At 29.8% G+C, this 26,827-nt stretch overlaps 1 protein-coding gene across 1 annotated transcript in view; it reads left to right on the top strand.

The window, feature by feature from the left end:
- Nucleotides 1-21,391, top strand: part of LOC142322963 (uncharacterized) — a 202,435-nt gene extending 181,044 nt beyond the window's left edge. The window contains exon 8 of the mRNA XM_075362064.1: nucleotides 21,176-21,391. Within this exon, the coding sequence (XP_075218179.1) occupies nucleotides 21,176-21,192 (17 nt within the window). The 3' untranslated portion in view covers nucleotides 21,193-21,391. The remainder of the gene's footprint in view (nucleotides 1-21,175) is intronic.
- The last annotated feature ends 5,436 nt before the right edge of the window (nucleotides 21,392-26,827 follow it).

The raw sequence follows: 26,827 nt of genomic DNA, 5'->3' as shown, positions 1-26,827 counted from the left end.
GGTGTGCTTGGTCTTACAGATGTAGTTTAGTTGCTGAATTTAATACTTAGAGTCAAATAAGGAAGTGTGTGTATGTGTGGGTGTGCTATCCAGATGCTTCGAATTTGGGATGAAGTATATCTCTGAGTATATACCACTGCACTGAAACATAATTTAAAGGTGAGGTCATAATCAAAATACATTTCATTAGATCATGTTCATTACACTGGGTGCGGATTGATGGTTATCTTGTACGTGTTGTACTATACTGATTAATATTTTTGTTTTTTATTATGTCTAGCTTTAGTTTATCTTCATTTAGTCGTTAATGGTAGCAGATTTGGTCTACTTCTGGGAATTAGATTATTAATTACTTTGCGTCCTTTCATATAAATATAGATGTAATCATTAGATTATTATAATCTTGTGTTTGTTTATAGTAGACTTTTTAAATGTTAGAACTCAATCCGACAGACGACCACTTCATGGTCGTGTCTATAAAATGTTATTTATGTATTTTTTTGTAATTATCTTCATTTTGAATAAACATTTTGTTGTTGTTATTATTATTACTATTATGATTATGTTGGATGAAATAAATGTATAGACGTTTACCACTTTGCATAAAATCAAAGAATTCAAATCGTCGGGTACAATTAACGGCACTATTTTCAGAACCGGTCGGCTTAAGATAGAACAAGACTAAGTAAATTCCGAGTGTGGTTTACAGCCGGCCCTAAAATAGTTACATTTCTAGGTGAAAATAGTATTTGCTGAAAAATACTGATCAATTATACGGGGAAAGTAAATTAATTACTGATCAACATCTCTCCTGCTCAGCACGCTTCACCCCATATCGTGTTAGCAGATAAATTCCCTCCATTCAAACTCTCTCCGTTGTGCTGTAATTCGTAAATACCTAGTCATCGATCATACTAATCTTCTTCACTATCTTCCCTTTATCCTTTGTTTTCTCTCCTTGACATCCCTCCACGCATCAAAATTCATTAATTAATCACGAGTCGAGGGCAAATGCGCGCGCACATAAACACAATTTCGGGTGTTTTACATATCACAAAAAATATATATATTCTGGCGTTACAATAATAAAAATTACAGTATTATTCGGGTTTAAGAAATTTTTAAGACAAACAATTTTATGGGTAGAAACAAAATAATAAATAAATTAGTTTATCGAAAATGAAAACAAAGGAAACTACCTAAGTAGCCTACGGCTTAGATGATGTCAGTACCGGTCACGAGTTATAAATCTGAAGATATTTTATCTTAGTGTTTTCTTTACGTAGAAAAATAGTTTTATACGGTTAATCATTATCGAAAAATAAAGAATCGTAAAATTTTATTCAGATAGCTCTTAATATTAACGTATAAATTCTAACAATAGTAATAAAAAAGTAAAATGTAAAAACAAAAATCAAGTAATCGAGAGAAAATAATTATTTCAGACATAAAAAATTTATAATTGTTTAATAAAAAACAAAAATAATAATTTTAAAATGAACTTGAGTAATAAATATAATAATAAATTATTGAGCAATTAATAAAACTATTTTAATTAATTAATAAATAAAATTAAAAGAATTGATAATTAAATTATTGAGTAACAAAAAATAATAATTTTAAAATTAACTTGAGTAATAAAAAAATATAATAATAAATTATTGAGCAATTAATAAAACTATTTTAATTAATTAATAATTAAAATTAAAAGAATTGATAATAAAATTATTGAGTAATCAAGGAAAATAATTTTAAAATTAACTTAATAATGGATAAAATAAAACGTAATAAAAAAACTGTAAAGATAAAAAAAAAATAAAGTCTTTTTATAAAATTTATAGATGTAATAGAAATGTAATTAATGGCATTTAAATACTGTTTTACCGAATAATATATGCTCATAAATTATGCATTAAAAACAACGATTTTGTAATGAAACCAATCAGTTAAAAAGTATATATATAATTATTACTTTATTAAAATAAAAATTTTAGGTTTGATAATAATCAGCAATAATATTAAAAAAACAAGTAGAAGCATACCTAATATTATAATTACATATAAATTACAAAATAATAACTAGTTAATGCAGATAAAAAAATTCAATAAATAATCATTCCCTAAATATATATAGGGAAAAATATTCGTTTCGTGATATCAAATTATATATATATTTGTATCCTTTACATTCGTTTTTTAGTTAAAAAAATAAGTACACTCACCCGATACGCCCATCCACGCAAATGTTGAAGGGCATCCTTTTAAAGAAGCTACCGTCATATAATAAATTAAAGAAACAAAAACAGATCTGATATCAACCTAGTGAGATTCATAGTGTTGCTAAAGTGAATTAAAAGAAGTAATGATGAAGATCAGTTACGAAGAAAAACAGAAATTACTTTACACGAATAAAAGTTTTAACAATGAAGCATATTTAAAATGATACTAAATTAATAAAGTTTCTACTACGGTTTTAAAGTAACTAAAGTCGTTTTTATATATACAGTATTAATAAAGTACTGGAACCCTAAAATAATTTTTCAACAGTTAAGCGTACAAAAATTAAATTTAGCAAATTCTTCTACCTCGAAACGATCTATTTTTTGTTAGAGAAACCATCACTGTTTAAGTACCCGAGATGGAACAAGATAGTAGTGATAAATCGTTTTAAAAAGACATTAAAAAACAAAATTTTTGACGTAAAAATCTTCTGACTACGACGACCCAAACAAAACTGGCGGACATTTGATATTTTATGCAACTAGGTTTCAAAAGCGATCGACATTATTTTTTTTATAATAACTGCCTTGACCCTTTTCATTTAAAATGTTTGAGGTATTCCTATAGAAGCTTGGTGCTGTGGTGGTCTCATAAGAAAAATAGGTCGTTTTGAGATGGAAGCATTTACTATACTAAATTTTATTTTTCTATATTTAATTGTTGAAAAGTTGTTGCCATACAATTAACGTTATTAACGTTAAAATAGTTTAAACATGTAAAATTAATATATTCAAACCCATTTACCAAATTTAATACCATACAATCTTTCATGTTTTATTTATTTATTTTTCAGAAACTTCTTCCAGTAATCTGGGATTGAATTTTAATTTATTCATATTAACTTATTAAAAGATCTTAATGTAAGATCTTTTTATTTAATGAAAGATGTAATTATTTTTATTAATATATTCATATTTCAAATTATATAATTATATTTAACGTTTATATAAAGAAATGCTTTAATAATTATGATAAGCTTAGCGTTTTATTAAGGCGCTTCTAAGAAAAACAGTAAGGTTTGATTTTTTTGCAAACAAAACCAATTTTAGGTGACAAAAGAGCTTCTAAAATCAGCAAAGATTTCACTTTATCGATAACGTAAATATTATTACAGAAGGAGATATAACACGAAGGACTTAGAGTAAACTTATTTTACGAATTTAAATCATAGAATCGGTTTAAACCTCTCATTATAGAGGGGTAATCAAGCCGTAAACATCCAGAATTCTCATTTGTACGATTGTTAGATAGCCGTCCATTCGATCTAGTCATAAATCTAAATCTTAAAGTTTAAACCTGGGATCGTTATAACGTCGACAAGCGTATAAATTCCGGTGGAGTGGATTGTTTTTTTCTTATTTTGTACGGTTATTTACCTTCATCCAGGTTCTTTGTTCAACATTCATCTTCATTTTCCTGTACTCCCAGTTAAACTTCTCAATTCTTAGTTAAAGAATTTAACTTCTTACTCCCAGTTAAACTTTTCAATTCTTAGCAGTTCACATTTCCTTTTAGATCGTTGAAAATTTGTATTCTTTTTTTTTTGTTCCTTCTACCGATTCTTCTAGCTAATCGATCCTCCACTTTTGTTATGTCAGTCGATTATCTTTCCCGTACTGAATTGTTCTGATTAAGCTTCTACTCTCTCGTTAACTCTTTTCATTACGTCTTTTTTTCCACTGCCTTTCCATTTAATTTTCTCCGATCTCCTCCATCCCCGCATTTAAAATACCTCTCCAATATTTAATTTTTAATTTATTTTATCGTTCATGTTACACATCCGTACAGAAGTACGCTCGAAACGTAACAGTTAACAAAAAAAATCATTCGAATCTAGTTTCATCTTATTACATAATAACTGTTTATTTCTGGTAAACGCTTCTTTATCCATTCCTATTATAGTTTTTATTTCGTTTCACTTTTACAATTTTTTGTTAATACGGTACCAATATATCTGTACCGCCTTACTAGTTAAATTCTTCCTTCTTTTGTGCAGACATTCATTGACTTATTATCTTCTATCTTCATTACTTTTGTTTATAATTATAGCAAATAAAGTAAAATTTAATAAATTTAGTAAGGTTTAGTAAAACTTAAACAACATAATATCCTTTTTTTATAAAAAAATATATAACTATTTTATCTTTAAATATTTAGTGTACCCTACCTTGGACTACACATATTTTCTAATCCGTAAGAAACCTTTTTCTCTCTTCTTTTGATGTCGAAATAAATAATTTTTTCTTTTAAATTCCGTACGTACCCGTAAAAAGAGTAATCATTCAAAAATGTTTCATTAAAAGATGAAAATAACATACATTAGAAAGAATTAAATCGATTAATTAATTTAAAAAAATACAAAGTTCTGAAAAATATTTAAAAGAAAATAAATTGAACAAAATTAAAAAAGTGACAGCACTTTAAATTTATGAACTAGAAATTATGAACGAGTGACTCATTTTTGAAAATTAATTATGTAGCAGCTTCTTACTATAAATGGAGTCACCGATGACATTAATACGTTCATTTATCTGTGTATTCATCTGAATCGAACTGATTCGACGTACATTAACCCATCCATATAGATAACAAAGAATACATATAGATACTAATTATACGACTAAATAAAGTTTACAAATCACATCCTAGAAACTGTGTGCGCGTTGGATGTATGTGTACATATAAAAAACAAGGATTCAATCTACCAAATTGAAGCAGAAACCGTAAATTTCAACATTACTCGTAACTACTACCCATAACATTTTATAATAAATCATTTATAATTACATTTCGGTTTCTTTTAAAGCATAGACGTCTGTTTCAAAGAAAAACAATCTATAATAATAAGTCTCGTTAAAATTTCAAGTGGAAGCTGATAAATAACAAATACATTAATACTAACAAAAAATAATTAATTTTGAGAGTTTTTACGAGAACATTAGAAAATTAATAATCCAAAAGATGAACGATTTCAACTTTTCGGTTAAACACGTATCCTTGAAAAAAGTTTTACATACGATCGGATACCGGTAGCCGGGTCATACACTTCAGAAACACCAGTGTCTACTCTTATATTACAGCCACCTTCTATTTGTCCTCGAACACTTGGTTCTTCCTTAGTTTCCGTATTGAATTTGTCGATCTGTCGTTTCTTTTTGTGATTTTTTTATGTTCTTTTTTATGCTCAAAGGCAGTACTTCCCCATTCAGTTTTTGAATAGCTTCCCGTATCTTTGAGCGTTATAGGGTTGGGCGTTATTACGAAAAAGGATTATCCTTTTTGAACAGAACCAGATCGTTTCCTCCTTATTGTAGGTTTCACTTCATTTTCAACTTGTCACAATAGTACTTATAATCACAATAGTAGTTCTTTCAAATAATGGCAATAAATTGGGTCTTTATAGCGGTCCCAAAACACCGTTAGCATATCTTTACCGGCTTACGGTTGGTTTTGAATTATTTTACTGGGGTGAGTTAACGGCTGGGGATTGCGGCTCAAAGTGATGAATCCAAGTTTCATAGCAAGTTGTTATGAGATCTAAAAAGAAAATTACCTTCTGCTAAAAACCGTTGTTTATGTTCTGTACAAATGTCAATTCGGGTGGCTTTGTGATATTGAGTCGACTGTCTCATAACCCACTGTGTTCACGTTTTTCGATAACATAGCTTATCATGAATTATAATACGAAAGTGCCGATACTTGCACAACAAATTTCAGTATTTTTTTTAATTTTTACGGGTCTGTCCTTGCGATTAAAGTCATTAATGCAAGGCGTCATTCGAAACTTCCTTCTTTCTTCCAATACGATGAAAATCGTTGACACTTACCTTCTGTACGAAGTCAACTGTTTAATCCATTTATAGAAATTTGCACGGTTAATATCCTTTTACCATGCTTTTAATATCCGCAAATGAATTTCAGCAGCTTCAGCATATAAAAATCTTATTGCGGTACTCTGTTCTTCCACGGTACACGTAGCCGACATTTTCAAATACACAAAAGAGGTTATAATAATGAAAATTCTTCTCAGAGAGCTAATGGTCTCTATGTTAAGGATGCCGACTTAAATATCACGCAATTTCAGGTTATTTTATTAAATAGTTTTTCCACTGTTATCATTTGTCTCTAATTATTGAACAATCCTCTTACATTTAAAACAAAAAAAAAAAAAAAATGATGAAAAAGAGGTTTTAGCCTGCTACAAGTCTATCATATTAAATTAAATACCCTTCTGGTTCTTATTAAATTGAATTCCATTGTCGAATTCCTTATACTGTTCGATGAACCGGCTCCTGACAGTTTAGAGACACTGTAGAATCACAGAATTCACTACTTGAAATGTCTGTTGACACTTGGTGACTTCTTAATATAATCAGCGTAAGCTACCATATTCTAGACGTCCTATCGTCACCGAATTTCATAATACAATTGCTGAGTTGAACCGTCGCAACACATAAATGAGTTTCTGCTGGATTCCTAGCCATGTGGAAATCCCGGGTAATGAACGTGCGGATTTCGCTGTTAAAGACTCATGTAGCCGACCGTCTTTAAGCATTAGTGTTACTTTTACCGATTTTATTAATTTTGTTAAACAAACTCTTCGAGGAAAGTGGCAAGGTGACTGGACTGCTACAGTAGATAATAAACTCCGATACATCAAAGATACTGTGCTGTCATGGAGCTCTTCATGGAGGAATAACTGTCGAGAGGAGGTTATTATTTGCCGTTTGGGAATTGATCATACTAATCTTACACATGGACACTTATGAATCAGACCGTTTCTGTTCGGTGCAACTGCCAACTAAATGATACATCACATCCTTGTGGACTGGGTGTGTTATGCGGCGTTGCGTCGGAAATTTAAATTAGGAGCTACCATTCGAGATATTCTAGGAAACAGTCTGAGGAATTTATCGAATACCACGTTCTTTCTTAAAACCGGACATTTATGAGTATTCGATTATCTAATTGAATATAGATGTCCGAATGTAGCTTCCACTTAATGCTTCTAATCTTCCACTTATTATTTTTATCTTTTCTTAGTATTTTATATTATGAGATAACTTTTCCTATTTTCCAGTGTTATTCTGCGGTTTGTTTGATAATTTAATTTTTAATTTATTTTTTTCCTGTTGTTTAGTTTATATATCGTTATACCTAGCGCATGTGTTTTTATATTGTAAAATCATTGCTTTCAGGCGCTAATAACGAATCTTCCTTGTGCGCCCCTCCAAAAAAAAAATTGTACCGTACGCCGTCCTACCTTACATTTTTAGTTTTAGATCAGAAATTACCCCATCAAATATCGCGTTAAGTCGATATATTCTTTCTTCCGTGAGGAATATCCACCGATCAAAACTTCAGAAAACGTCGCCACATCGGTATAATATTATCGTAAACATTGGAGATTTATTATCGATTACTAAATCAAAAAAAAGATATATTCAAGATCGGTTAGCAGAAAACATATATTTATCACAAAGCAGTACACGATAAAATAAATTCTCGTTCGATATGTTTTTACGTTTATTTTATTTATAAATTTAAAATTTTTTTTTTTAAATCTGGAAAATATTAAAATTATAATAAAATGCTAAAATAATATGATGTGAAAAATCAATAACAAACATTACCATAACATTTACATTTAATAATAACATAAAATATCTTTAAATTTAAATACAAGTGTAAACCATGAAATTTAGTTCAAAAACGAAAAGGTAAACATGAGAATTATTTTGTAGTGCTTTTCGTATTGAAAAATAAACATTTATTTTAGACGTTGATTTTATGAGTAAAAAAAAGTTTATGCCAGAAATTATCTCGGACTTCCACTTATTTTCCTGGTTTTTCGTAATGCTTCTTATCTCCACGCTTTTGGGAGTTCTTTATGAAGGATTTGTGTCTCCTTTTATACTCGCTGCAAATAAAGTGTCCTTTTTCATATTTTTAATTCCTTAATTTTTGGTAATATTATTATTCTGGTTTTGGTCGGCTTAAATGCTAAGGTTGAGGGAACAGAAGATTGCCGAATCCCTGAAATTAATAACGACTACAAAGACGACCATTGTTACGAAACTATCTCAGAAATCTCTAACATATCCGTTAGCTTTATTAAACCCCGTGTCTGGGAGTTGAATGACTCTTAGTGGGTGTTAAATCCAGGCCTCGTAATTCCCGTAAATACGTACAAGATAGTTACAAAATACAACGCAGTCCGTATTACAGTATAGTATTAAATGTTTAATACGCTTTTTTTAAGAATAAGATTAATTGTTTCTTCATAACATTTTATATAAAAAAACAGGAAACTTTGGCTACGGAGAACTTGGCCATCGGAAGACTACTACTTAAAAGGAAAATAAATTATTAATAAGGCCCTTTATAAACTTCGTCGATTCGCTTTAACATACGTTTGACTAATTTCATTACGCATTCTCGCTTATGGAATCCCATTGTCAGCTTATTTTCTTACAAAGAATATTAACCCATGTCTGTGTTTTCATATGATCGGTAGCTTTTTTCTAATGCTACCACAAATTTTCTGTTGAATTAAGATCCAGGCTTTGCCGTTGCCGGTCTTAAATACTAAACTCCTTAGCATTAAGTCGATTCGCGACTGATTTCGCTGTGTGCTTTGGACCTCGAAATTCTTGAAAAAGTACTGAATTCTAGATGAAAAGATTTCTTCTGGCGCTAAATATTTTGTTGTAAAGTACGCCTTGCTTAGACACGGAAAGCAATAATCGATTTGAAAATATAAGAAAGTTTTACGAACGCATACTAAGATGCGAATACGTAGCAAACAAACATTGTTGTTTTTTAATGACACAGTCATTCGTTTATTTGCCACAGAAGTAAAGTAAATCGCTACAGCAAAGTAAAATTTCGAGATATGGGATCCAAGAAATCCATATCTCCCTATTCCCTTGATCAATTGTAATCAAAATTTAACGGCGTCGATGTTCCGTATACAGAAATCTTAACACTAAATTTTATCTAAATCTGTTTATCCAGTCTGAAGATATAAGAAAATAGTAGGCCAATATATATATATATATATATATATTGTAATTCTTCAATCCTAAAATTGTGTTTTTTTGGTTACAGGGAGGGTCTGAAACGACCCTCAGACAACATCTGAAAAATCCCTGACGTACAAAATTTGATCCTATAGCATACCACACTTAAATAGTATACCGTGTAGTTTTACGATAATAACTATTCGAATCTCGGTCAGGCATGGCATTTACACACACGCTATAAATCATTCATCTCATCCTCTGAAGCAATACCTAACGGTGATCCCAGAGGTTAATAAAAAACAAACCAAATAGCCAAGAAAGTAAAAATAATAAAAAGAAGATAGTTCGGAAATAAAATTCTATGAAAATCAAGCGTTATATAGAAAATTATGGTGGTATGATTACGTGAACAACTTTCGTAATTGTATTCTAGTAATATTGTAGAATAAAATTATATAATAAATGTAATAATACTTTATTAAAAAAATTAAATATATTTCAATACAACCAATGTAAAAACTGAAGTCGTATCTACTCGTATTTCCGTTTTTACTATCGTCCGATAAATTTTAATTTAATTTTTGTTTTTATTCTTTTTGCGAGAAGATAAATTAGTTTTTATTTATACGACTGGAACATGCTACCGTATGCGCGAGGTTATGATTATTCTGACAGCTGCTTTGCTTATAGACACGCGACGAACACGATTTTATTACCTCCTGCATAATTGTATACTTTTCTATGCTCCATAACAACAATAATATGCATCGTATCAATATATTCTACGGTTACATCTTTGCAATTCAGATTTATTAGTAAATTTGTTGCGATATTCAATTTATGAATAATCTATATCAGAATATTTTATTATCGAATTAAAATCACATTTAGAAGATTATACGGCACGCATTAATTTTATTATTTTTTATTTTGAGATTATATTTTATAAAAACACCTTTACACCTGATTATAGATCGATAATGATCGATGTAATTACAAATCAATAATTTTTGAGAGAGTGTCATTAACAGATTCCAGCGATCAAACTACGCTGAAAAAAACATGACTTATTTCCGTAAACAAATTTTGTATAAAATTCATTTATACATTAAAAAATCGAGTACATGAATATGTTGTTTTTTTTAAAAAATACCCTATTCACAGATGTATCGGTATTAATAATTAATTTGTAAATAATGAAAGTTTATTTTACATTTTATGAAACCGATCGTTTTCCACTTTTTGTATACATAGTTTTACACAGCATTAAAGAATTCGATCTCATTACAAATATATTTTTAGATATTTACTTATTAAATATGCAAACGCATTATTGGAGTAAGGGCCCTTCATCACACCATCTACCTCGCGTAAGGTTCTAACATCCTCTTTTATGTTTTACTTGTTTATCTTTTCTTTTTTACTTATATTAGCTTGGCTTCATTTAATTTTTAAACACCTCTTGATATTATAGTACTTTCTAACGCTTCAAGTTTTCTTCGGTTTAGTTTCTTCTAGTTTTTATTTAAAATTAACCCTTTTCTTGGACCAGGTTTTATTCAAGACATTTTTTTGTGGATTTTCATTTTAGGTTCAGTCTTTTTCTATAAAATTAATAAAGCCTTTCGCACTCTTCTTCTCGGTAATCTATTTTAAACAATAATTAAAATGACCTATTTAATTGAACCTTAATAATTTTAGGTCTGGAGCAAAATATAAAAGAACTCGTAGTGAAAGTAAAATAGCTGTTTAAAAGCAGGTTCAGACCGTAGGCTACGTTACTGAATATGATTATTAAAAAAAAATCTCTGTTTCTTAATATTTTTTAATTTAATATAATTTTTGCGTTCATTAATAACATTAATCACATAAATTTGTTAGTATAGTATGTTTTTATTTATAAAAACAAGTAATTATAAGTAGTTACCTTATAAGTAGTTTTCCCTCCTCTATGAATCATGAGACCTTGCCGTTGGTGAGGGGGCTTGAGTGCTCAGGGGCGATGCAGGAGCGATATAAAATGCCGAATAGCACAAGCGAAACGAGCCTTCAGTAAGAAATATAATTTGTTTACATCAAAAATTAATTTAAATGCCAGGAAAAGATTTTTGAAAGTATATGTTTGGAGTGTCGCTTTATATGGAAGTGAAACTTGGACGATCGGAGTATCTGAGAAGAAAAGATTAGAAGCTTTTGAAATGTGGTGCTATAGGAGAATGTTAAAAATCAGATGGGTGGATAAAGTGACAAATGAAGAGGTATTGCGACAAATAGATGAAGAAAGAAGCATTTGGAAAAATATAGTTAAAAGAAGAGACAGACTTATAGGCCACATACTAAAGCATCCTGGAATCGTCGCTTTAATATTGGAAGTGCAGGTAAAAGGAAAAAATTGTGTAGGCAGGCCACGTTTGGAATATGTAAAACAAATTGTTAGGGATGTAGGATGTAGAGGGTATACTGCAATGAAACTACTAGCACTAGATAGGGAATCTTGGAGAGCTGCATCAAACCAGTCAAATGACTGAAGACTAAAAAAAAAATATATCATTCTCATCTAATTAGGCTGTAGGGGAAGGGTTGCTTATTGTTCACTATTTGAACAGATTGCGACGTACTCTTTAGGAATAATAATAAAAAAATGTATTTACCTTAACATTATTTTGTTTGCATTTAAACAATTAATATGGACTTATAATTCTCAGATCTTATAATTTGTTTTTATAATTATAATTTATCTTATAAACCTAACTGATATTATAATAATCATATAATTTACAATTATAATAATTTATCTTATATTGACCTAATCTGTATAATTTATTATTTATGTTCTGATCAGAATAAAATATTTATTTCGTTAGAGAAAAAAACATAATAAAAACTAAACACTAAAAAATAAAGCAATATTGTTTAGTCCTTATCTCGCCTATGCATTGCGATGTGGACTCGCCTGTTTCACTTATATGTGAAACATTGATACTCGCAAACATTGATAAGAGAAAATCAACAAATATTTCAAAATAATTATAAACAAATAGGAAAAATAATTAATCATAAATTTTTTATTCGAAGAATTTTATCAGTCAAGCTAAAATTCAGATAAAATCAGTCGGTAATTAAGTTTTTATTTTGGCTGCATGTTTATCCGATTCGACAATATTATAAATAGTAATTTAAACTTCCAATTTATCATTTGTCTTGCTCAACATAAACATACGCGTCACGCGTATACTCCCGATGTTTTACAGTCGTACAATATTTCACATAATCTGTATTACATATCATATTTCAAATAACAGAACCTAACATTAACAACTGTTCTTAAGAGGAAATCAAAAGTAAAATAATATTTATTGCACATGGTCTGTGTATCAAATAAATTGATAACTGTCAAGAGAAATAAAAATTATATGAAAAAACTAAGGAATTAAATTTATGAGCTAGGATGAAATAACAAATGAATATATACTTTACTAAGAATTCAAAAAGAAATACTTTACTAGTAAGGAGAAGTAAAGGAAAAACATTACAATAGAAGCACTTATTACTTTTTAACTAGCTTATTAAGGTCATCATCAGAATTAATCGCTAACACCTCATCACCATTTCCTGTTTTACTTTCACATCGCCCGTGCAATCAGATTGTACATACTTCCAGTTATTTATTTGTTTTTTATACTACGAGCTCTTAATATAAAATTCTTCGATTTTTTGGCAATGATAAATTCATAAATATAGTTCGATCTATACAGTTTACCAGAAGTATTTGGTCACAGATAAATTTGCCGCGTTTCGCCTCTACAATTTTATTGGAGCCGTTTTTTCTGACCATCTTATTAATCTGAGGCGAATTCTCTGGTAACTTTCTTTATCGATGAGAAACATCTATACTTTCACGTATGTTTAAGGAAAGGGCTTTGAAAACCTTCAGCACAGTTTCAAAAACGCTTAAATAATTGTTCGATTTCAACCGGTGATTTTTAATTTAATCTGCCCGATCAGACAGATTAAATAAAAAAAAAAACTCTGCGATCATTCAACAGTCGGATAGGTCATTAATTTCATCATAACATAAAGTAAAAGAATTTCCCCGTTCAGTTTTCCCATCATTATTTAAAGCATCAAAAATTTCATTTAATCAAAAGACCTTTTCAAAGATTCAAGAGTTGTTTCCTAGACAAATTTCGTAAAAGTCGGTCGATCGGAAAATGTCAAGGAAAACTTTAATTGACAAAAAATAGGCTTATTATTTCCCATCCCTTAATGAAATTGCTCGAATACATAACCCAAATGAAACATTAATGTAACGGAATCGCTTAATAAGTTCAAAAATGTGACTTTCAGTCCAGAAACGACAAAAAAGTATTTTTGCCCCATCCTATTATAGGAAGTTTGAGTAAGATCAAACATTATCAAAAAGTATCTTAGCTGTCTAAGGGATATTAAATTATGTAAAAAGATGTACCTACCCTTTAAGTAAATGTTTGAGATACAGGTACCGTGAGGTCTATATCTCTCTGCCCTCTCGACAGATTGTGACTGAAATTAAATGGCACCAACGCCCCGCGTGTAGAAATCATAGTGCCAAATTTCATCCAAATCTGTTTACCCAGTCAGAAGATATCAAACAAAACAATAGGGTGACACAAATACACCCTTCCGGAAGTTTTCAATCATAAAATTGTGTTTTTTTTTTATTATAGAGGGTTGTCGTGAAACGTTAAGGACCGCAATAATCCTTACATGTAACATAATTTGATCCGATCATCATACTTTCCCTTATGTAGAATAATTCTATAACCGGGATAATAAAAATAATATAAATATTTTTAAATGTTTATCATCGCTTGACATAGAAATCCAACTTACATTATGCGCTTATAAACATCGGCTGGAAATCTATTTAATCTAATATCTATTTTAAAAGACGAACAAACGAAACGCAATGAAAAATTAATTAAAAAAAATATATTTCCTTATAATGCATTTCAATAATATTAACATGCGCGTGTGTATATTTACAACGATACAGAAGAGTGAATAAATTTAATTACTGTAAAAAAAATAAGCTAGAATTGATGTCAGAAAACTTTCCTAGAATTTTATTATTTTTATAGTGTTAGCGTTGAAAATTATTTCAGTTTAAGAATTATTTTCTATTGAAGTATTAATATCTCCTGTCTAAGTATTCTGTCTTAATGCAACGAGAGCCGGTCTTAGGATAGTTTGCGCCAAAGACAAAGGTATGTGTCAAAAAATTACAAAACATCATTGTACCCCAAAAATTATTTTGTTTTATAAATTATTTAAATACTTATCAAGCTAAATTTGCCTAAGTGTAAATTATTCTGATTCAAGCAAGATGGCAGTTGAAATTTTATATATATATATATTTTTTTTTGTTCACTATTCGAATAACTTGTATAATAAATAAGTCAAATATTTATTATACAAGTATTTAGCTTATCAAATATTTAATTTCTGAGAGCAATGATGTTCATTATAAAGCCAGTCCGTATGGTGAACTAAATGAAAATGTTATTTTTAGGGTTGAATATCACTCGTAATTCGATAGACGTATGTAGTATATAATAGTATACTCGGCTCACTGAAGAAACTATAATATTCACTTTCATCAGTAAGCACGTTTTAAATTTTTAGTAATTTTATATGAAGTGTCGGCTTGTTTGTCATGTTAGTTCGTTCGCAATGTTACTTTTATGACATCAGACATGCACCTTACAATTAAGAGATAAAAGTTAAAATGTTGGAAAATTATTGTCATTCTAATAATTTCTCATGGGAGAATCTAAAAAAAATAGAATTTTTAGTAACGCATTATTTCAACGGTATTTTCATTATTAATTTTTAATAAATTAAAAATCATACGCAAGGGTAACATTTTAATAATGTTTAACCTCCTTCGAGATATAGTGATCCTTTGATATCATCCCACCATTCCATTCATTTTTTCAAATATTTAATAGAATCAATCCGCGCAATACGCAAGTTACCGCACTAAATTTCATGACTAGATTGAACCTTTCCGAAAATATAAATCCAAACAGGCAATACATACGAAGAGTTTTATAATTTTGATGATTAAAATATTTTTTAATTGGACATCTAAAACAATTATTTGTACCATTAATCTTACCCGCTGCTACGTACTGAAAGACCTTGAGCAGTAATAAGCGTAAAAATCTGTTTTTCACAAAAATAAAAAATAGTAACTACAGACTGACACGTGATTACAGTTACACGGATGTTTTTTTACGAGTAATAAATTTTATAGCTTGTGAAAAATCTCATGCTTGACCGGGATTCGAACCCAGAACCTTCCGGATGAAAAGCAAAGATACGACCTTATTAATCATAATAAAACTCTTGCCGAGATTGTTTATTGTGTAGTACATCTGAAATGGAACCATAATGTTCCATCTTTTGGAATGAAAGAGTTTTTCGCTCTATTAAAATTTAAACTACGTTATGAATTGTTCTATTATTTACTATCATTGTTATTACACAACATCCATTTAATGTTATTCTTTAATTTTTTTCTTCAATAGATAAATACAAAGCCATTCGTTGCGTAAAATTATCGCTAGAATGTTTGTACAAAAAATTAACCCATAAAAAGCAGTAATTTCTTGGTTTACTGAATGAAAATTATGTTTATGAGAAGTAAAACAAAGGTTAAATTCTAACTTCTAAAAATATCTAATAAATTTTACTTTTATCATATAATATTCCATCTTCAACTATATGCAAAAAAGAAATCGAAACACATTTCGTAAAGCTTAAACTTTCATCGGATCATTTTCCTACTACATGAAATTGCTTTATATTTCAATGTAAGACATTTTTTTCTACATAAAACTCTATGCCTAAACATGTTTATGATTAGCTAATGTTTCCTGAAAACCATTTATACACTAGATCTCAACAAAAGAGATGTGATGAACAAAATGTATTACAACTTATTTTTAAATAGCAATTTTAATAGCGTTTCGTATCATAATGAATTAATCCTCTAGAATTAGTTGTAGGATAAAAACAATATATCTCATATTAAAATGGGATCCCTATAAAAAAAAATGGAATCGACCAAGTAACCGACATTGTTACTCAATTTATTTTCAATCGAAAACGCTCGGGACTTTGATCGTACTTGACTGGTCCACCGAAAGAGATTGAAGCATCTAAAAGATATAACTTTATCCAACTATGCTAAAAGGGTTTTAATGAATTATTAATTTTCACTTTTATCATCTCATCTGAATAGTATGAATTTCATGTATAATCGGATTAGATGAGTTCTCCCGCTAACACCGCTTCAGTACCTTTTTTAACTTCAACAAGATTGAGGCTCTATATTAGAAATACACTCGCAGAAAAAAATGCATTTTAGTCAGGTAATTTAGGTTGTTCGGCATCCTGTGCATTTTAAATGGAGCCGGAACGACCTGAAGTTAAAGAAAGGACAAATATTGGTCTAGCGAGTATACATGAACTTTCATGCAATCTGAAGTTAGGAGAGGTGACAAAACCGGTGTTAGCTCGGAGTAGATGATTGAATCTTAATTTTTTTCCCACATTTATAAATTACATTGTTAAATGAAAATATAAAATATATACAAGAATTCTAAAGACATACTATAATACAAAAATTTTGTAGCCCAATTATCTCCAAATAATAGTCTAACTTGCTCTGAAATGTCTTTCGGCGGACCAGTCAAGTATAGTCAAAGTCCCGTGTGTTTTCGGTTGAAAATAGATCGAGTAACGATGTGGGTTAGTTGGTCGATTCCATTTTTTCTGCAGGGATCCCATTTTAATACGAGACAAATTGCTTTTATCCTACAACGAAGTCTACAGGATTAATTCAGTAAGATACGAAAAACTTATTAAGAATACTATTTAAAAATAAGTTGTGATGCATTTTTTTCATCACATCTTTTTTGTTGAGATCTAGTATATAAATGGTTTTCAAAAAACATTAACTCAATATAAATATGCTTAGGCATAGAGTTGTATGTAGAAAAAAATGTCTTGTATTGAAATATTAAAGTAATTTTATATAGTAAGAAAATAATGGAATGAAAGTTTAATCTTGACAGAATGTGTTTTGATTTCATTTTTTGCATAGAGTTGAAGATCTATATGGAGTTAATAAAAATTATCTTATGATAAAATGAAAAAGAGATTATGTAGAAGGAAGATGATCGAATGAAAAGTTTAATACATTATGTAGTGAAAATATTATACTAATAATAAATTATAAACAAATACTTTGACAGGATCTGTTTTGATTTAATTTTTGTTATAGTGTTGCAAATTAGTCACTGAATTTTATGGAGCACCATTAATTTCAGCTAAAATATACTCGATTTCAGGCTGAATACCATATGTTGTTGTTAACGCTTTATTTACACAAATTCTATGGAAGTACAGCTTCTAATATAAAAATACTAATATTTATTATACTAATATGTAATATAAATATAGCTGTTAACACCTATATTTGTCTGTTTTATGTTATAGTTGAGAGGTATAAACTATTGCTTTTCTTTTTCTCTCTCATGTATAATATATATATATCATCTGATCAACTGATGGGTCGGACCACTCGCAAGTCTGAAGCCTGAATATTTTTAGAATAGTTACTAAGGGACTTTGTTGATGCGGTCCGATAAAAAAATAAGAATGCTAATCGAAAATCTGTTTTGAGCATAAGATTAAATCTTTATTCAGGATTCTTAAGCGCAATTCATATATCAACAAATAATTCTTATTTATCTAATAAAATGAATTTGAAGGTACGAAAGGTGTCGAAAACCCTGTCTTAAAAATTAGAGAGGTAGCGTCATCGCCTCTCTGTCAACTGTCAAACTTGCCAGAGGGGACGCTAGCGACGCCCCTCGATACAACAGAAAGAGATTATTTCTGACGATTTCAATCCCCAGTCTTCGCATCCCTTCAGTCCCAAATTACTGCTTGGTCAAAAGCATAAAAAGAAAAGATCTTTTTCAAATTTGATTTCTTTGGGGAAACTTTTAGATGTAGACTTAAGTTTATTGAAGTAGCATAAGTATTAATATTTCCTTTCTCATATAGAAGGTTGACAGTTCGGGGCCGAGTTCGACCTCTTATTATTTTTTAATGGCATCCGCTCCTTGATAATCTCTCCCGTCCGTTATTTTGCTAAAGATTTCTGATTAATAGCCACTTCCTAACTTGACGATTCAGAAATGCAATAAACTAAAGATATACTCGCTACACAAATAAGAGACGGAAGTAGCCTACGGACTCACGTTTAACAAAATTTCTCCGTTTATGCGGAGACTGCCGAAATAGCATACGAACCCATCGATCAAGCTAATAAAAACTATCGCTAATATAACTGGAAAATTGTAGAAAAAAACCATTAAAGAGAGACTTCACCTATATAAATAACATTTTTATAAATATTGCTAACTTTTGATTTCAAAGTTGTGTGTGCATGAACGTTATGTGTTCTAATGACGAAGGAAGTAGGCGACCAGATAAGATACATAAATCACATTTGAAATCAACACAGCCACCTTCACCACAATAGTTACAAAAAATATCCTGTCTTTCAAGCAGTTAAAGTAACAAATTGCTAAACCACTTCCGACGGGAAGTAATTATTACGTACAAAGTGGCATTTAAAACAGGCCTGATAAAGTGATCGGGTTTGGTGACTATTTTATTAAGAGTATTTTATCAAATTAAAATCATTTTCTTGAAACGTAATTTAATTTTTTTTGTTACTGCATTAGAAGCACTATCGTTATTAATAGAGAAATGTTGCAGCTCAGTGGTTCCTAAAGTAAGGGTGCACCTGGGCGCCCTGGGAACGACTTCCTAACAAGGGCGCCGCGAAATATTGCATAGTTTTCGTAATTTTATTTCAATTTTAATTTCAATGTCATAGTGCTTGACATGTAATGGAACTGATTCAAACCACTTGGTTACTGTTTGCGGAAGCCTCTGTTAGTGATTACTAGATGACGCGACACTTCGATTGTTTTAGTTTCTCGAATTTTCTGGTAATCTACGTTCATATATAAATAAATGTCAGTTTTTCACGGTTTTAGTATTAAATTATTTTTCGGAAATTGTATTAACTAACTGAATATTGTTGTGATCAAGTCAAGTGTGGTTTTTAAAGTCTTTTCTTTAAAAAAAAGTTTGGGAATTACTGTGTTAGAAAAATAAAATCATAAAATAAAATTTCCACACTATTTCGTCGACCACATCCAATGCTTATTCGTGTTTCAGTGTAACCTACAGCTTACCAATCACTATCTGATGTTAGTGTTTTTATTTGTATTTTTCGTGGGATAAATTTTTACTTTCAATGTTTGAGTAAAATACGTCATACTTGACAGAATATCGTATTTAAAGAAAATAAAATCGTCGACAAAAACTAGTTTTGATCAATTTAATTTTTTACGTAGTAAAATAAAATAAAATATTAATAAAAAATTATGAAAAAAATAATATTAATAGTAGAATAATTTCAATTATTAACTTTAACCGGTGAAAAATGTTTAAATACAAACTTTTAATGGTCAAAACATTGACATACGCTAAATTAAACAGTCGTGAAACTAAGTATAGCGCAATATCAGGCCGGTTTTAATAAGGGAAAAAAGACCTATCAACATTTTCTTCCTAAATGAGATGTTATCGGGGTAAGAATAATCTTCAGTCTTTGAATTTTTAAAGTGAAACCGGTTGAATTTGATAGCCACTTAACTTGATAAATTTTTAATATTAAGATTTACTGAGCTTTAAACAAAGCATCATGTCATTTATTAATAAATTAGTGTTAATTTTCTCCTTTCATCGTCCAGCAGACTGCCCAAACAAATTTTTTGTTAAATTATTTTTCTTCTAGTACTTAATTAAAAAATTTAAGAAATTAAAATGTTAATAATTATCAACTTTAACGTCGATAGAGCGGATAAATGTTTAAGCACTATTTAAATGCAAAAGTTAGTTCAGCAACATCATAGCCAATAATTCTTTTATATGATATAAAGTAGATCGTAAATAATTGTTTTTATTTTAATTTCCATTTTTCAAACTGACCGAATGGAAAATCATATAAATAAATATAATTGAACAAAATTTATGGTGTTTAGATCAAAGTAGGTTTCAGGATTACTTCATTAAGCCTATTGAAGTATTCAAGAGTTTAATTATGTTATAACGATAAAAAGGACAGTTTTGAAACATCAATATCTAAAAAAAGAATAATCACTTAATTTATCGATCGGTAAATAAGAAACGTGAATGTAAATAGCAATACAGTTCCCGATATAAATCAGAATATCCGTTTTTGTTTTTTGTATTTCAAGAGAATCTGTATCCCCCGTCCTCCTAATTTTATCCTCTAATCGCATTTTTTACTAGCTTATCAGTCGAAGTTTTATAGCGGTGATATAGAAAGATGAGCAATATTGAATGAAACGATGAAGGTTGCTAACGTAGAGGGATTCCGATGGGATTAGATGGAAAGGGCAACTGAAGCGAGCTTTGGCCGGTATATTATGAAAGTAACCGTTTAATAAAATTGTAATTTTTTGTTTGTTTGAATATTTAAAGCTCTACAAAATCTAAAATACTTGTAGGTAGGAATTCGATAAGAATATTGTAATAATGTAAAAAATTCCAAACGTGATCGACATCCGAATCGAAAACCTTCCCAATTTTTATCTTAACAGTCGATTAATTTTTATTTATAACAATATTTTTTCTTATTTATTTAACTATTTGTCTATAACAATATATGTGTATATATTGTTTAATATTAATATATATATTTTTTTTTACAGAATGCCCGTCACTATAGAAGAGCTACCAGTAATGATGCACTGCCAGCTGAATATTGTCGATGTGTTAATCTCATGTATTTATTGTATTTTGTATTTGTAATATTACTATTATTACTAATAATTATAATAATAATAATAATAATAATAAATAATGTAAAAAGGAAAAGGATATAATTTTTTTTATGTCCTTATTATTTCGAATTATTATTTAAAACTGCTTGCAAAAGTGTGCGTAAAAAATATATTTATTTACACATCGTCTCATAGCCTATCATTTTTCCCATCATATGGCCTATTTTATCACTATATTTTAGCATTTTAACTTGCCAATGAATGGTATTTCATTTGCAAATCCGTTTTGTACACTTTCAACTATCGATAATAAACATATTCAAATAATCGCCGACTGAATTACACAATATGCCGAGTTCAGTTCCCAACGACGGTCTGGATTCTCACGGAATTCTTTTGAGACTTCCCAATCAACAAATATCAAACGCAAAAAAAAAACTGGAGGTTTCTTTACGATTAGATGGTCAATGGGCTTCTTTGAAAAAAATGAAGTTACGGGGTCGACCTAATATGAAATACTGTACAATTTTAATAGTTTTGTGGTACTTTATAATTTAAAGGAAGATTTTTCTTTCATCTCTCTTTTAGCCCTTTTTCGATAACTAGGGAGAGTTTGTCGGTTCCCCGAGTAGAAGAAGATCCTTCTTCTTTACCTTTCTCTTTCTTCATTAAAATTTGATATACATAAATACAAATATTAAGAAAGTAGAACTAAGAACGTTTCTTCTACAAGAGTTTTCCGATAGCATCGCATATTTAAAGAAAATTTTGATGTGGACACCACATGACTTCTTTGTTTGCCTATTAAACTACATTACACATTTTTTTCTTAAATGAAAAGTACATAAAATTTTATTTCATTAATAACTTCTGATTTTTTCACTTTTTTTTTATTGTATTATTAAATTATTATTTAGGTGAAATCTTTTTTAATAATTTTTAATAAATTTTTTAATTTATTATTAATAATTATTAATAAATCAGGATATTTAAATTGATAAAAAAAGTTAAAAAAAAAGAAGGAAATTAAGTCGGATTCGAACCGATGTGCCTTCCCCTTGTAAGATCAAATATTTAATTAATTAAAATTTCATTTGGCTATAATTCGGGAACCAATAAAATTAAGTACCACTTATCATATATCGTTGAAAAGCTCTAAATGAGCGCTTATTACTGCAGTAATTATTAATAAGAAAAAGTCCAAAGTCCATATTTTTAGATTTTGGACTTTTTTGGACAATTTTCGTCAAGTTGGTTGCAATCAAAAGCGGAGGTGCACAACTAGATGTTACAGCAATTCTAAATCTAAAATGTCAACATTCTACGGCTAATCGATTTTGACTTATACGAGATACATACATATATACGTACGTACAGACGTCACGCCGAAACTAGTCAAAACGGATTCAGGGATGGTCAAAATGGATATTTCCGTTGAAATCTGGAGACCGAAAAAATTTGCGATTACAATACTTCCTTTACTTCGTATAAGAAAGTAATTAGAGTTTGGCGTAGATTTTTATATAAAATAGAAAGTACTATACCAGTAAGAGGAAGCTAAATTATTTAAAAAACAAAAGAAGTATATAAGGAATGGGATTAAGAAAAAACCTATTTAAGTAAAACTTTTATTAGATTTAAGGAGGAATAGATTTTAGGAGTCCAAAGATTTGCGTTCTTTATAGTAGACAAATTCTAATTTCTACGGAAAATTCTGGTGTTCAATTATTTAAATACCGATTAAAATACGTAAAGTATATTAATTATGCTTTACATTACTATACTAAACACAATGCAGCTTGGCGTATTACTACGCCCTTTAAAAAAAGGCTTAAAATAATCAACCAAATCTTTTTTTCGTAAATTGTACAAAGCAACATTTGAGTGTCGTTATCTAATCTGGAACATACGGTTTCAGCTTGAATAACACTATAAAAGTGTGATAAATGTATTTAAAAAAATGTTAAATAATAACAAATTGCAGTTACATAATGCATTACAACCGTATTGTATTTGAACTTGAGAGATATGCCGTTCCAAGCACGTATTTAATTTAATTCATAAATAGATTCAAACATATATATCACGACTACTCATCCATTTTATTTCGATTTCAAATTGTTGTATTAGAATTCATATTTCGCTAATGATTCGAATGATATCAAATTCTGATTTTAAAACGCCCGTCAATTCCTGGAATGAGCTCTTTTCCACAAAACGCCATGAGAGTTTAAAAAATTTAATCGAATCTGTACTCGGCAGAGTGATAACTAAAATTAAGATGAACAACATTTTAGAATATCAAATTTTTTTTATCGCAGTCGAGTTATATTTTTATAGCTGTTCAATAAGTTTTACTTTACGGAAAAGTCCTGAAAACCCGGATTATTTTCTACCCTCGTGCCGAAAAAAACTATGAAAAAGAACATGTAAGTATTATTTGCAAATATTACGTAGAAAGTATTAGTGATTCTAATGACGTAATTGTATTGTTTCTACTTTATTTTTTTTTACCAAAGTAAAGTTATTTACAGCAAAGTTATTCATGTTATATGGACTACCTTCAAACAGCGATCGAAATTCAGAAAAGGAAACAATATCCTCGTATAAAATTAGTCTCCCAGCGAAAAAAAAAATAATGGGAAATGTGCAAGATGTCTGATAGGTCTATAAACTGAAATCAATAATATTCTTCTGATTTCCAATTTCTGAATCTACTACAAACTATTTCATAACGCCAAAAAAACTGTAGAGGAAGTGACGAAGTCGCTGAAGAGTGAATATGAACAACGAAAACCTCTACTATTTGTTTCCGGAAAAAGAGTACTTACAGAGGAGAATATATTAAAGTAGTGTTTTTGATGTATATTATAGATTTATTTTTTCGAAAACGATACAACTCCGATTTTGATTACGTTGTATTTAAACTATTTTTTTCACAGCAAGTATTTTTCTTTAATTACAAAAATATATTTTGATCATACACATCCTTAATTTCACATAAATAAAAAAAATATATTGAAAGTGATTTTATCTTCTATGTTAAAAGCGATTGTTTTTCTGCGAAAAATACGAGTAATATCATAATACTTAATTACGATATTTGCAGTTCTCTTAATTTTTGTTTAATAATGTTTGAAATCTCACTTTCAACATTATTTTGCTCTTTTTCTTGTCATATTTTTCTTTTTGTCAAATATACGAGAATCATTCTCCAAAATTTTAAATATCTCAAAAAAATTCTAGCGGTGTTTGATGTGGAGATCTTGATGGTAAGAGTTTTATTTAAATCACGGTATGACCGACACGACTATAGTTTAATTAGCAGTACTCAGTCTCGTCGAAACCGGCATTCTTCTTTGTTTTCCTTTAATAGCAAAATATACTGTCGAATTAAATCACGATAAACTTTACAATCTGCAATTTTATAAAATAGAAATAACGGATTTATACGGCGGTGATATACTTATTGTACACAAATCATTAGTTCTATCTATGTGTAATGGGCGTTTATGAAAAGTTTGATGATATTTACTGCATTCGGCTATTCCGATTATTCAAATAGTAATTCGGTTGTAAACTACATCATTAAAATAAGCATAATCCGATACAGATCGAAACCGAAAACACAGTATTCAACTTTTGGTCGACGACGATTCGATCAGCGTGAAACTTTAACTTTGTTGATAATCCATTTCGCGAGAATAACGTTTTAAGAGATCGGTGAACAAGTTGAACGCTCTTTTACGTTCTCAAAAACCTCCGAGGTTAACCTCGGATCGACGATCGACCCGGGACGATGTGATTCTGTAACTCAAAATCTTATGTACGTATACACCGATCGTGCAAATGTTGAATTACTGAGAGCGGTAAACCGAGGAAATTAACTTAAATCTCGTGTTTTATATTTTTGCAAGAGTTATACGCATTATGACAAGATTTAAAAGAATGCATAATTTTTTTGGGAAGGCGAAAACGCTTTTGCGTTATCAGCGCCCGGAACAAATGTAACACAATATTACAAAAAAAAAATGCAGTAATTATTAAATAATCGAATACAGATACACGATCTTAAGAAACAACATATTCTTATTGGATAGCAACATCACATTGTTTTCTAGAATATCTTGGATGTTAGCTCCTAATTTAAATTTACGAAGCAGTGTCGCATAAACCACACAGTCCACAAGGATGTGGTGCACCGTTAGTTGGCAGTCGCGCAGCGAACACAAAAGGGTGCATCGGTCTGACTCATTAGGTTCCATGTGTAAAATTAGTATATGCCCTTTTCGTAAACGGCAAATAACAACCTCCTCTTGACGATTATTCCGGATTGAATAGCCCCATAGCAACACATTATACTTGATGTACCGGAGTTTATTATCTACTGTACTAGTCCAGTCAACTTGTCACCTTCCTCCAAAAGTGTGTTTAATAGAATTAATAAAATCGATAGTAGTAACACGAGTGGTGAAAGACGGTTGGCTACATGCGTCTTTGGCAGCGCAACCCGCAGGTTTATTACCTAGGATTCCCACACGGCTAGGGATCCAGCAGAAACTCATTTGTGTGTTGCAACGGTTCAACTCAGCGATTGCATTATGAATTTCGGTGACGATAGGATGTCTAGAATACAAACAAAAATCTTCTAATTAATGGATACTGAACGCGCGATAGTTATATTAATCGGTAATGAACACAAACTTGAATTCAGTGTTGTCAGACAAATACAGTAACGAAATACTTAACCATATATATAATTATACACCCTTATCGTACGGATTCGATTTTTTATTATATTTTTTTAGTACAGTAAAATCTCCTTATTCGCGGGGGTTAGAGACCGTAAAAATTTCACGAATATAGAACGGAACTAATACTCATTTTAACGAAGAATGGTTCGGTTCTATGTAAAATGAAAAAAAATAATGCGTACTTACTTAGGGAGATTTTATTGATGACAGACAAACGACAACATTAATTATAAGCATTGGTTTAGTACAGTACATAGGTACAATACACAAAAAATATCTAAGAAAGTAGAGTATATTTCCTCATTAACTCGTAAGCAATTACTGAACTGCTTCATTTAAAAACTCAGTACAGTATGGATTGTATTAGAAAACGGTATTACATGTTCAAATCGTACTCGGTAATTGCCTTAAAAAATCAAAATAACAGCACTACAGTACTACATACACTATAACTACAATTACTGAAAAGGAAATTTACAAAACTAACCTACAGTATTTTGGATTGCATTTACAAAAATTATTAATTTTTCCTTGTCTCGCTCTTGCTTTTAAATCCGTGTGAAGTACTGTGTATTCTTGCATGGCATCTTCAATTTTGTGCTTAAAGATTAAGCTTCTATTCAAAGATGAATCAGCATCTATAAAAAACTGGATAAGATCACGGGATAGTTTAATGCCTTCGGTAAGCGTTTTGACACTTAACTGTTTTCTAGGGTTCGTATCTTCTACTTCTTCTCGTTCATACTGTACCTGCGCCATTAAATCTTTTAATATTTTTATTTTTTTAATGTAACTTCATAATGTAATGTACGCGAATACGGAAATT

The sequence above is a fragment of the Lycorma delicatula genome, chromosome 4, assembly GCF_047948215.1.
Source record: "Lycorma delicatula isolate Av1 chromosome 4, ASM4794821v1, whole genome shotgun sequence".
NCBI classification, from domain to species: Eukaryota; Metazoa; Arthropoda; class Insecta; order Hemiptera; family Fulgoridae; genus Lycorma; species Lycorma delicatula.
Note: the sequence above shows the minus strand (reverse complement) of the source record. Positions and strands in the feature narration are given on the sequence as shown.